Source organism: Pteronotus mesoamericanus, unplaced genomic scaffold (assembly GCF_021234165.1).
Source record: "Pteronotus mesoamericanus isolate MK-2021 breed Mesoamerican mustached bat unplaced genomic scaffold, CSHL_Meso_final contig_220, whole genome shotgun sequence".
Taxonomy (NCBI): Eukaryota; Metazoa; Chordata; class Mammalia; order Chiroptera; family Mormoopidae; genus Pteronotus; species Pteronotus mesoamericanus.
The window spans coordinates 433,703-445,811 of NW_026555091.1; the positions used below are offsets into that span (position 1 = coordinate 433,703).

At 59.2% G+C, this 12,109-nt stretch overlaps 1 protein-coding gene across 1 annotated transcript; it reads left to right on the forward strand.

Moving 5' to 3' along the window:
• Positions 1–2,202: 2,202 nt before the first annotated feature.
• Positions 2,203–11,699, forward strand: GHRHR (growth hormone releasing hormone receptor). The gene is made up of 13 exons (XM_054571258.1): positions 2,203–2,259; positions 2,497–2,599; positions 2,726–2,833; positions 3,492–3,589; positions 4,714–4,811; positions 5,137–5,269; positions 6,827–6,980; positions 7,245–7,305; positions 7,888–7,957; positions 8,608–8,699; positions 9,255–9,384; positions 9,997–10,038; positions 11,574–11,699. Exons 1-13 carry the CDS (start codon positions 2,203–2,205, stop codon positions 11,697–11,699), a joined length of 1,272 nt encoding a protein of 423 aa, XP_054427233.1.
• Positions 11,700–12,109: the final 410 nt, after the last annotated feature.

Sequence of the window (12,109 nt, forward strand, 5' to 3'; positions counted from 1 at the left end):
TTTGAAGCTTTTGAATATATGTTTGGTAAAGGTGAGCAAGAAGTCTGATCTTATTTTTTCCATACAAAGACCCAGTCGCTCTCACCGCATTTGCTGATAGTTGATCCTTGTTAGGTGCTCGCATCCATGAGTGTCCACCGTGGGCTCGGCGCTGTATGAGGCACTTTGCTATGTATGCCTTTCTCTGACGTCTTATCCCGTCAACTCTACAAGCAAGGTACCATCGCCATTTTTCAGGTGGGGAAACTGAGTCTCAGAAAGGTTAAATAACTTGCACAAGGTCACATACTTAGCAGGTGGCAGAGGCAGAATTTGAATGCTATGTAGACACAGAGTTAGTTACAGATGGGAATTTGCTGACCCTGGCCTGTTCAGAAGGGACAGCGGGTTGCCTGGGGGGAACATGAGTGATTAGATCAGGGTTTCTTAACCTTAGTCCTGTTGATCCTGTGAACTGGCTCTTTCGTCTTACGGTGCTGGGGACCGTCCTGCGCATTGTAGGATGTTTAACAGCACCCCTGGTTCCTATCCATTTCCCATCAGTAGCACTTCCCCAACCTTCCCTCCTTCTTACCCTTGACCTTGACCTCTGGTTATGCTAATAAAAACTGTCTCTAGGCATTGCCACATGTTCCCTGGGGCATAACCGTTTCCCTGTTAAGAACCACTAATTCAGATCATATTAATTATTATTAAATATCAATATCAATGATAAACCATCGTTAATGCTAATGACACTGACACTAATTATCAATAGTGATTAGTGGTGATATTTGTCCTTGGGCTCCTGCCTCTTTGTAGCTGAAGGACAGAAGCTTTCACTCTAAGTCACACCTTCCCAAGGCTCCACTCTCCCAGCCTGCGAGTCCTCCGGGGACTGCGGCAGAGGAGCCCGCTGCGGGGGCTCCAAACGCCTGCTGAGCTCCGTGTGGTGCCGCCGCGGGCATCTGGTTCACGGGAAGCACATGTGGATGCCTGTGCAAGGGCGGGGGGTCTGGGGCGGGGGGGTCATGTTTTCTTTCCAATATATTTTTCTTCAACACCTGTTGCTGATGAAGACAGATGGAAAAATAAAACCTTGCTGATGTAAAATGATTCCGTAGTCCAGATGTGGCGGGGGCGAGGGGCCTTCATCATTCATGATTCCTGTCGGCTGTAAACATGTGTGGTGGCCCCGGCGCCCCGGCCAGGGAGCTCTGGGGATGCAAATGTCGCGGACGCCCAGCAGGGGACCATTAACATGTGCTTTCAAAGCCCAAACGCTGTGTCAGATCCAGAGTCCTTTAGAACACTGTCTTCAGCTTGGCCAGTGGGGCTTCCACGTTTTAAAGTCTAAAAGTATAATTAAAAATGATCAGATAACAAAGGTTAAAAATAATTTAAGAGGCTGTGTAAGTTCTCTTGTTTCTGCTGCCTAGAACAGTAGTCCTGCCCCATTCAGCACGGCCAGCTCCGTGAACGGCCTTGCAAGCCCCCCATTCAGCCTCATTTCCTTGTTGCCATGACGACTTCTGGAGGGACTTTGGCCAGCTCCCACCCCACCCCCCGCCGCCACCCCTCCGTCCTCTGTGAAGTCCAGAGTCTTGATATCCAGGCTGCGTCCTCACCAGGAAAGAAACACGGTCCTGACAACCTGCCACCTTCTTGGCCTGCCCATGCAGGTGCTTTGTGATCACCTTTCTTTTCCTAAACTCACTCTCTGGCCCCCACTGGGGGCTAGACCTCCACCTCCACCTCCACTGGGTCCCCACAGCCCTGAGCCCACCCTCCAGCCCTGGGACTATGCTGGGATCGCCAACCAAGCTGGGAGCTCTCTGAGGGGGGCCCGTGTCTCTGGCTTCTTCTCTGAGCCTCCTTCATTGGCAGGGGGGCGGTGGGGGTTGTTGGGGCAGCTCTCTCCAGAATGGGCCAGCAGAGTGGTAAAGAATATTGACCTACTGGGGCCAGAAATGTCCTGTGGCTGTCACCAATCTGGGCCCTTGATATCAGGACAGACACGCAAGTTGGCTTACAGACAGGGTGGAAGGTGGGGGAGGGGACGTGGAGTCCCACACTGGAGCAGAGCTGGGCACGGTGTCCTGCCATCCTGGTGAATATTCAGCTGCCGCTGGCCCCTGCCTATGCAATCAGCCACGAGGGAAGGGGAGGGGAGAGGGCCAGGACCCAGCTAAGCTGACTGCGGAGCCCTGCTGAGCCCCCACCATGGACAGCAGGGCGTGGGGCGCCTGCGTGCTCTGCTTGCTGAGCTTGCTACCAATCGTGAGTAGTTATCTCAGACCCTCCTGCCTGCAGCTGGGCTCCGAGTCTGGGAGCCACAGGGACATAGCGGGATCCAGCCGGAGCCCAGGGGGGTCCCCACTGCCCTTCCTCTCCCCACTGAGCAGGCGGCACCACCGTGGCTTGGAGAACTCCTGATACCCGTGGTTCCTTCCCTCCTCCCCTTCCCAGAAGGAGCACCCAAATGGCCTGGCCCGTCCTGTTAACCCTTTCCTGCAGGTATCAAACCACGTGCACCCAGAGTGCGACTTCATCGGCAGGCTGAGAGAGGACGAGAGTGCGTGTCTCCAGGCAGCGGAGGGGATGCGCAACGCCACCCTGGGTATGGGGCTTAGGAGACAGCAGATGGCGTCTCAGATGCCTTTGTCCCCTCCAACCTCCCCTCTCAGGATATGGGACAGGGCTGTGCCCCCGGCTGAAGCCACGCTGCTCCCGCCCCTCGGTCTAGGCTGCCCTACGACCTGGGATGGGCTGCTGTGCTGGCCCATGGCGGGCTCTGGCGAGTGGGTGACTCTCCCCTGCCCAGATATCTTCTCTCACTTCAGTGCTGAGCCAGGTGAGGGTCCTGGGGGTGTGGTGGAGGGCGGGGAGGGGACGCGTTTTTACCTGGTGGTGCTGGAATATGGCAGACACATCCCTGGTGTAGGGGCAGGCAGACCTGGATTTGAACAGCTCCCTCTCTTTCTGTGTGACCTTGGGCATGTCAGTTCACCGCCCTGACCCTCAGTTGCCCGACCTGTGACCTCACGGGGGTGAGCAGGGCATGGAACTAGTCTTCCTTGGATATCACTGGAGAGTTGGCTTTGGGGTGCAATCTGACTGCCACGATGCCACCTGCTGCGTAGTCGGGGGAGGGGGGGATGGCCTCCACCGCTCTACCTCCTCTCCCTGGCCTGGGTGTCAGGGGTGGACAGTCCCTCCAGGACCACAGACGGCCTCCTTTCTCCTCCCTGCCACCAGAGTGCTGGGGGCCCAATTCACAACTCTGCCTCTCAGGGGAATGACCCTCTCAGTTTAACAGCCGGGACCCTGAGGCCAAAGAGGAAGCCCCCAGAAAGTCCTGGCAAGAAGGTTCCTCTCCCTCTGCCACCGAGAGGAGCTGTCTGTGCAGCCTACCGGGCTCACTGCAGGGCCGTGGCTCCGCAGCCCCTCCCAGGGACCGGGAGACGTCGTAGTGACCCTTTCTCGCTTCCCCACCTCTGCCGGCCTCCCAGGGGCAGTGAAGAGGGACTGTACCACCACGGGCTGGTCCGAGCCCTTCCCTCCGTACCCCGTGGCCTGCCCGGTGCCCCTGGAGCTGCTGACCGAGGAGGTACGAGGCGTCTTGCAGGAAGGCTCGCCGTGGATGTTCGCGCAGAGGCTGGTCTGCGCGGGTGCAGGGGCCGCCATTTCCATGGCAGCCAGCAGGCTGGAGTGTCCATTACAGCAGATCTCCAGAAGGTGGCAGTGTCTGGAAGAGGGGTTCTTCCGCTAATCTGTTCCAGGGTGGCAGGGAGCCACCGTGCTCAGAGGGCGGACGCAGAGGGCACGGTGGGAGATGTGCTGGCCACTATCCCTTTGGTGTGAACTTCTCTGTTTCCAGGCCTTTAGGGCAGGAAGTCTCGGGTGGTTCGAGGGACACAGAGGCTCCTCGTGGTCCGGGGCAGGCTCCTTCCCGTCTAGTCCTCAGTCTGCCGCGCAGTGTGGGCAGGCGCAGTGTGGGGCGCAGGGGTGGGCAAGCGAGGGAAACTCCAGCCCGCAGGTGGCCCCAGTGACCCTTCCCAGAGCCGGCACACCCCACCTCCAAATCGTGCAGGGCTCTTCGAGGGCTTCCACGCCCATAATCCCACATCTCTTCGCTCTCAGCCCTGCAAGATGAAGCCTGAGTCTGGCTATTTTTTAGGTGAAAAGACAGAGTCAGAGCCGGGCAGTGATTGTGACCTCCCTCAGGGGAGCTGGGCCTTGCTCCCATCCTCGGCCTGCACCCCGTCTCTGTCTCGGGGTCCAGGCTGGGCCTTGACAGATCCCCACACTTGGTCAGAGAATGAGCTTTTCCCTGTGGTTGTCTTGGGCTGTCCCCTTTCTTTGGGACATCGTGTTCCCAAGCTGGCGAGCAAGGTGGATGTCAATAAACAATCCCGATTTCCTCCTGGGCTCCTGTCTCTCCCCTGAGAGATGTGGAGTTTCTGCCGCCGCCTCTCCAGGCCGCAGAGCAGCACAGGGAGCGAGGCATCCCTGCCGCCACCCCCTCTGTCACCAGCAGAGGGTCAAGCAGAGGGCAGGCTAAACACAAACACTTCAGTTCACGGAGGGAGCTTGCCGTGGTCCCCACGGGCGCCCCTGCCCCCGGACGGAGAGGTTCGGGGTAGCACCGAGAGCTTCACCGGTTAGATGGCCAACCACCCTATTCCCCAGAGGCACAGTTTCTGAGACATTCCCCCTCTTCATCCTCCCCAGAGATCTTACTTCTCCACGGTGAAGGTCATCTACACCCTGGGACACAGCGTCTCTAGCGTGGCTCTCTTGGTGGCCATCGCCATCCTGGTCACTCTCAGGTTCGCCATCCGCATCGCCTGCTCAGGCGCCTTTGCTGCCTCCCTGCTATGCATGGCAGCGATTCCTGAGTCCCCCGGGCCAGGCGCCACGGCCGGTTCTGAGCTTGCCCTTGCTTTTCCCCACGGGCAGACCCCTCCTGGGACTCACTCCCACTGCTACGCCTCTGCTCTTGGGGAGCTTGGAATACCTGCCTCCTTCCTTCTCAGTGGATGCACAGCTGTCCTAATTCAAAGCCCAGCCCCCACTCTCTTCTAAGAACCCTGCTTACCTCCTCCCACTGTGCCAGCCCCCTGCCCCTGCCTCATCCCTCCCCGCCCCCTGCAGGAGGCTCCACTGCCCCCGGAACTACATCCACACCCAGCTGTTCACCACCTTTATCCTCAAGGCGGGAGCCGTGTTCCTGAAGGACGCCTCCCTCTTCCACAGCGAGAGCGTGGACCACTGCAGCTACTCCACTGTAACAACCGTGGTTGGGGGGTGCCGGGGCAGGTGGAGGGGCGGGAGGCTGGATTGGGGACCTAGGCGCGCCTGCCTGAGCCTGCCCATCCCTGTTAGCTAGCCTGGGCTCCGGCATTGCCAGTTACGGGGACAATCGCCCCCTGCCTTCCCACCCCTCTCCGGGTCAGGTCCTGAAGCCTCAAGCAGGGCCCTGGTGCCGATGCATGCCGTTTCCTGCATTCTACTCTCCACTCTTTATCGGCACCCTCCCCCCTTCCTCGTTCCATCCTGGACCATAGTCTAGGGGAAAAAATGCATCCTGTAAGGTTAAGGGAGCACCAGGTAAAGGGAGCTGAGAGCTGGGAGGGAGCAAGAGAGGCTTCAGGGAGGGGACGGCTTGGGAGCTGGGTGAGCAGCAGTCAGTGATGGGGAAGGGGAGTGAGGACAGTGAAATGGAAGGACCAGGGTGAATGAACTCACCAACAGGGGAACCTGGGGCGTGTCCAAGGGAGGGGCAAGTCATTGCAGGGGGGGGGGAGAGGGGAGAAGGTGAGGAGACAGAAAGCAAAAGGAAGCTGGGCAGCCGTGGCTGGTGTGGCTCCGTGGACTGAGCACCAGCCTGAGAACTGGGGGGTCACTGGTTCGATTCCCAGTCAGGGCACAGGCCTGGGTTGCAGGCTGGGTCCCCCATTGGGAGCATGCGAGACACAACCCACATTGATGTTTCCCTCTCTTTTTCCCTCCCTTCCCCTCTCTCTAAAAATAAATAAATAAAATCTTTAAAAAAAGAAAAAGGGAGCTGGGTAGAGCGTGGAGGCCCAGCCTTAGAAGGTGCCCTAAAACGGTGCTGGAGATGAGGAGATAAGTAAATGAGCAAACCAGCCAATGACCTGAACTAGTTCATTAATGAAAGGAATAAGAATAAGAAGGTCTATTGAGCACTTAGCTGCCAGGCACACTAGCTGCTTTGCATATATAATATCATCATGTTTTCTTTCCTACACATGTCTCCATCTTAGTCCCACTGGTAGACGAGGGACAGTGGGCAATGTCACACAGCTGCTTAGTGGTGGGGCCGGGACCCAGCCTGGGCCGCCTGGGCTCGGAGGGGAGGCTCCTCACCCCTGACAGATGAGTGAGTCACGCAGGAAGGAATGAAGGCAGGGATGCCTGTGTGGATGTTTGCGGGACGGAGCCGAGCGTGAATAAACGGTGTCCCCTCTCCCCAGTGCGAGGGACTGGCTTGAGCTCAGGCAGGATGGCGTGAGAGTGCAAAGAGCAGCAATCACACAGGGTTTCCACTTGGTCCTCATGGTGAGGGCATGGGCTGGGTGCTGGAAGTCTTCCTCCTACAGGTGGAAAGCTCAGGCGTGGGGGTGGGGGGCGGTGGCCCAGCTAATAGACAGTCAGGTTGAACCCAGGCCTTCGGATCTCGCATCTGGTCTCTTGACCACCACGTTACATTACTGCATCCCCTCTGGGGCAGCCAAGGTGGGGCGGCCCTGGTGGCCTAGGGAGACGTGGGTGGCCTCCAAGGGGTGTCCCAGCTCTGAAGCACCCCATCCCCGGCCTGCAGGTCCTGTGCAAGGTCTCTGTGGCCACCTCCCATTTTGCCACCATGACCAACTTCAGCTGGCTGTTGGCAGAAGCCGTCTACCTGACCTGCCTCTTGGCCTCCACGTCGCCCGGCCCCAGGACAGCCTTCTGGTGGCTGGTTCTTGCTGGCTGGGGTGAGTCACGAGGGCAGGACTGGGCACCGCGGGGGGAGCGGGAGCTCTGGGAATGTGCTGGGACCCACACAAAGGTCCCCTGGGCTCAGTGAAGGGAAGGGACGTTGGCAGCCCCGCAGCACGCGTGGGAGAAGGGGTCTGCGGGCTCTCACCTGGTCCCGTCTTCCCTGTGCCCTGCGTGGTGGGCAGCGGTGATGGGAGATGGGGCAGGACTCCAGGCCAAGGATGTAGACCCCTCCCTCGTGTCCCCTCTGTGCCCCACAGGGCTTCCCCTGCTCTTCACTGCCACGTGGGTGGGTTGCAAGCTGGCCTTCGAGGATGTTGCGTGAGTCGGGGTGACCGCCTCGTCACACCTGTCCCGAGTCCCCGGGTGGGGCGTGGACTGACAGGCAGGCAGCATGGATGTTCTCCCAGCTGGGGAGGGGAGAGGAGCCCTGCTCCTGCCCTCGGGAGCTCCCAGGCTTGGGGGGGGGCGTGTGGCCGATGGGGTGGCCGTCCATGGAAAGCACACAGCAGAGCCTGGGTGGGAAGGCGCCTTGGGTTCTTGGGACTCCGGGGCTCAGGGAGAGGTGGGGGTGGGGGGCAGAGGGACAGGTGTAAGTGGGGGCCTCCTGGAACAGGGGAGGGGTTGGGACCAGCAAGAAGGCGGCAAATAGACGGATTTTCCAGAAGTTTATCCATCTCGGTGGAGAGAACGGGTGAGCCCAGCATGGACTGGGCGCCCCTCCAACAGGGACCCAGTTCTCTGGGAGACAAGATGGGCTGCCCGGGAGGTGGGGGCGGCTGGAGGCTCCAGTGCCGGAGACCAGGGCCAGGACATGGGTGGGCAGAGAGCGGGGAGGAGGCAGGCGCAAGGGGTGACCGGGAAAGAGGCCCCAGCCTCAGCCCTGACCTGTCCTCTCCCCAGGTGCTGGGACCTGGACAACAACTCCCCCTACTGGTGGATCATCAAAGGGCCCATCGTCCTCTCCGTTGGGGTCAGCCCGTGGGGCCAGTGTCCTCTGCTTTATTCAGCCAACCTCCCTGGGTCCACCCAGGGGCTGTGCATAGTAGGAAACATGACCCCAAGCTGTGAGGCCCTCTCTGGACCTCAATCCATTGGTAAAACCTCGGGGGGCGGGGCAGTCTCTGTTGGTGCTCAGGCCCCTTCTAGCTCAGAGATCAATCTGGCTGCAGCTCGTTGACTACTGCAGTGAGAGGCTGGGCAGGCAAGGGAGCGGGTGGGGTGGTACCGGTGCAGCAGAAACCCGTCGCCTGCTCCCACGAGGAAGCAGGGCGGTCAGGACTGGTTTGCTTGGCCTTGGTGAATGTGCCCATTTCCCCAGTTTAGCAATTGTGCCAAAGAAGCCTCTCGGAGGCGCTGGATGCAGGCAAGGCCTGGCTTCCTGCCCTCCATCTCAGGACAGAAGGCGGAGGGGAGCCCTGGGCCCTGCCCTCTAAAGTTGGCACGTGGGACCTCCCGGGCTCCAGGCTACGAGTTCCAGAGCAATGACCTGTAAATCCTTCCACTGCACAGCCCTCTGTCCCAAGGAGTTGGGGTTTCTAGTTCCAAAAGAGGCCCCACCCCAGGCCACCAGGGCCTCCCCCTGACATCTTGCCTTCCACCTTCCTGCACCTCTATTTCCAGGTGAACTTTGTGCTTTTTCTCAATATTATTCGCATCCTGCTGAGGAAGCTGGAGCCAGCTCAGGGCAGCCTCCACGCCCAGTCTCAGTACTGGTAAGGTGCACGCACGCATTGGGGGACTCTGGGACATGACTGCAGAGGGGTCAGTGTGGTTCTGTTTCATTCGCCTTCGGGCCTTCCTGGTCCTGGCCCACGCTCCTCCCCATGCTCCCAGAGACAGAATAGACCTGGTCCCTGCCTTCTGGAAGGTCATAGGGTGGGAAGGATGGAGGCTCCAAACACCCAGTTACCAGGCCAAATAGGCTGACTTGTGCTGGGGTGAATTTCTCTAAGAGCCTGCAGAAGGAGGTCCTTTCTGGATGGGGAGTGGAGATGGGGTGTGGTCAGGGAAGACTTCCTGGAGGAAGTGGTCTTTGAAGTAGATGTTGAAAGATTCATAGACTGGAATAAATGGAGACCGGAGTATTTGGCATAGAGAACAGCAGGACCCAGGGGCCCAAAGGAGGGAAGGCCGGGGTGCACGAGGGGAGGATGGAGGTCCCCAGGGTGAAGAGATGATATGCGGAGCTGGTGGGAAGCGAGGGTGGGCAGGCAGCAGGAGGGGGTTTGAAAGTCTAGGCTCAGGAGTCTGAAGGTTCTCTCCTGCAGGCGTCTCTCCAAGTCAACGCTTCTCCTCATCCCGCTGTTCGGAATTCACTACATCATCTTCAACTTCCTGCCTGACAGTGCTGGCCTGGGCATCCGCCTGCCCCTGGAGCTGGGACTGGGCTCCTTTCAGGTGAGACCCCCGCAGGCATGCCCACCCGCTGAGGCCGGGGCAGGAGGGAGGCAGCAGTACCTCCCTCCTGCCCACAGGCGTGACTGACTTCCTGTCAGGACAAGGGCTGCGAGGCTGGTTATTCTTTCAGCCACTCATCTGTTCATTCAACTATTTGTCCACTTTCCATCTGTCCATCTCCCTATTCATTCAGCTACCCCTGTACTTATCCACCCATCCACCTACCTACCCATCCATCCATCCATCCATCCATCCATCTCTCCATGCACCTTTCTACCCACCCACCATCCATGCATCCGTCCAATCTGTTCAACATTTACTCAGCACCTATCATATGCCAAGCTCTGTGCTCAATACTGAGAGATGCGCAGATAAAGACAATTGGAGAAATGGGGCCAGCAGTATAGACTTGGTAGGTTTGCTATGACGACTGCATGAGGCAATGGCCTGGCACATAGCAAGTGATGCACTTACCTTCCCTTTTGCACAAAGACCTGGCTCAAACCACAGCCTGGAGGGTGGGTGGGGGGAAAGGTAGTAGAAACACCACAAACACCTTGGGGCCAGGCCAAGGTGTCCTGATGGGGCCCTTTCTCTTTGCCCCCCCCCCAGGGCTTCATTGTTGCCATCCTGTATTGCTTCCTCAACCAAGAGGTACGTGACTCTCCAGGCCATCCTTGCTCCTCTAGCTTCCCCTTCCCCCTGGTCCTGGGGCCCCCTGCCTCCTGCTTAGACCCTGTAAACCCCAGCTCAGGCCAAGCCTTGACTGCTGCGATCCTTCGTAGGAGTCTGTCCTGAGCTTCTGGATCAAGCTGGACCTGAGGGCTTTCTGTAAACTTCTTTTACCCATCCTTCCTCTGGGCTGGGCTCCACTCAGCAAGGGGGTGGAGGAGGCCTTTCTGGATAAGAGGCAGGATCCAGGGGTGGGCTCTGTGTTCCTACAATTGAACAAAAGGGAGAGTGGGGGAGGGAATAAGCCAACGGGGTGGGGAGAGAGAGAGACAGACAGACAGACAGACATGGAGAGATGGCCCGCAGAGAGGGGCCCATTCAAGCATCCCGACCCGAAGACACCTTGCATTTTCTCCTTGGGACAGGCTTGCTTTGCAGGGAGAGTTGGGGAATTGAACTAATCCCCAGACAGCCGGGGCCTGCACTGTGGGCACACACAGAGCCATGGGCTCCCTCTAGTGGCCACGGGTTAGCTGTGGGCCACGTGTTCTGCTGGAGACCCGGGTGCACGCGCCTGTCCCTCAGCTGCAGGGTGCTGCTCTCCCTCACCTGCTGCCTCTGGGTCTGACTGGCTCCCTCTCCTCTGACTCCCTTCGTCCCACCCCAGCCTCCGGACTGTAGTATCTGAGTGCAGTGGCTGCTGGGCCCTGGGGGTGCAGGGGAGGCAGGGGACAGCTCCAGCTGAGGCAGCTGGGGCCTGGGAAAGGGGATTCATCAGAGTTGTAAAGGACGCCGTATCAGGAAGCAGTGTGAGGGACGAGATAGTTGTTACATACTTCTGGTGACGGGGAGCTCACTACCTGTGACTGTCTCTTTCTGTTGTCAGACAGCTCACCTTGACGTTGAATAGAAATCTGTCCCCTTTTTGTCTTTCACTGCAGTCTATGTTCAGCCATCAGGCGGGTTGCAGCCTCTCACCCCACCTCTGCCCCCCCAGCCCCTTGGAGAGATGAAGACAGACATTTCCCCTGAACCTCTCAGGCTCCTTTTCTTTCAGTCACTCTCCATCTCCTCAACCGCAGGTCCTCAGACAGAGCATGAAGTCCTGTCTCCCGTTAGGCCCTGTCCTCTGGGCGGGCTCCCCAGTGGCTACACTTCAGCTCAGTGGGCAGCGGCCAGGCTGAACCCCAGAGCAGGGGTGGCCTAAGCCATTCAGGGAGGGCAGGGCCGTTATCTGGCCAGAACTTCAAGAAAGCCCCTGTAAATGCCTTTATCTGGGCCCCGGCAGAGGCACCGCTCAAGGAGAGAGAAAGGAGCTCAAGGGTGCAGCCAGAAATCAGCACGGGGAGGAGGAAGTAGCATCGTTCAGGGGCCGTGCTTAGCAGTGGCTGTGGCCGACCATGGCTTCCCCTGCCTCCGTTTCTCCCACGTGGCCTCTCCCGTCACTCATGGTCCCCCGGGGTTGAGTCTAGAAGAGGCAGCAGGGCTGGTCTCATGTCCTCCCCTCGTCCCTAAAGGTGAGGACGGAGATCTCACGGAGATGGCATGGCCACAACCCTGAGCTCCTGCCAGCCCGGAGGACCCCTGCCCGGTGGACGCTGCCTTTCCGCTCGGGGACGAAGGTGCTGACGTCTGTGTGCTAGGCAGCCACGCCATGCGCCTGGAGTCCACCCTTGCCCTTGGGCAGCTACAGCGGGCCCACCCCGATCTGGAGGAGGGGACCGACACCCCCTGATCTGGAGGAGGGGACCGGCACCCCCTGGGAGCCCTCAGCCCACACCCCCGCCCGAGCCGCTGCCCCGGCCTGGGCAGGGCAACCTTTCTTCCTGTCCTGTACCCGCCTCTTTTCCCCGAGGCCCCTGTGTGTCTAATTCTGTTTCCCTGGTCCCTCTGTCTCTGTTCTTCTCACGTGCCCTGGAGGAGCCAATAAACTTGTGGATGGACCGATACGGTGTGAGTGAGTGCACGTGCCTTCCTTGGGGGGCCCCACAGCCTGCGGCTGGACCTCAGTGCACAGGGCGCGTGTCACTCCTCAGTTCAAGAGACGTCATCA

What these genes read in the sequence shown, in the direction of transcription:
- GHRHR (XM_054571258.1), top strand. Translation starts at nt 2,203, where the DNA reads ATGGACAGCAGGGCGTGGGGCGCCTGCGTGCTCTGCTTGCTGAGCTTG. An exon ending in CACGCCCAGTCTCAGTACTG is followed by an intron (nt 8,700 to 9,254) that starts GTAAGGTGCACG and finishes TCTCTCCTGCAG; the next exon opens with GCGTCTCTCCAAGTCAACGC. An exon ending in ATTGCTTCCTCAACCAAGAG is followed by an intron (nt 10,039 to 11,573) that starts GTACGTGACTCT and finishes TCGTCCCTAAAG; the next exon opens with GTGAGGACGGAGATCTCACG.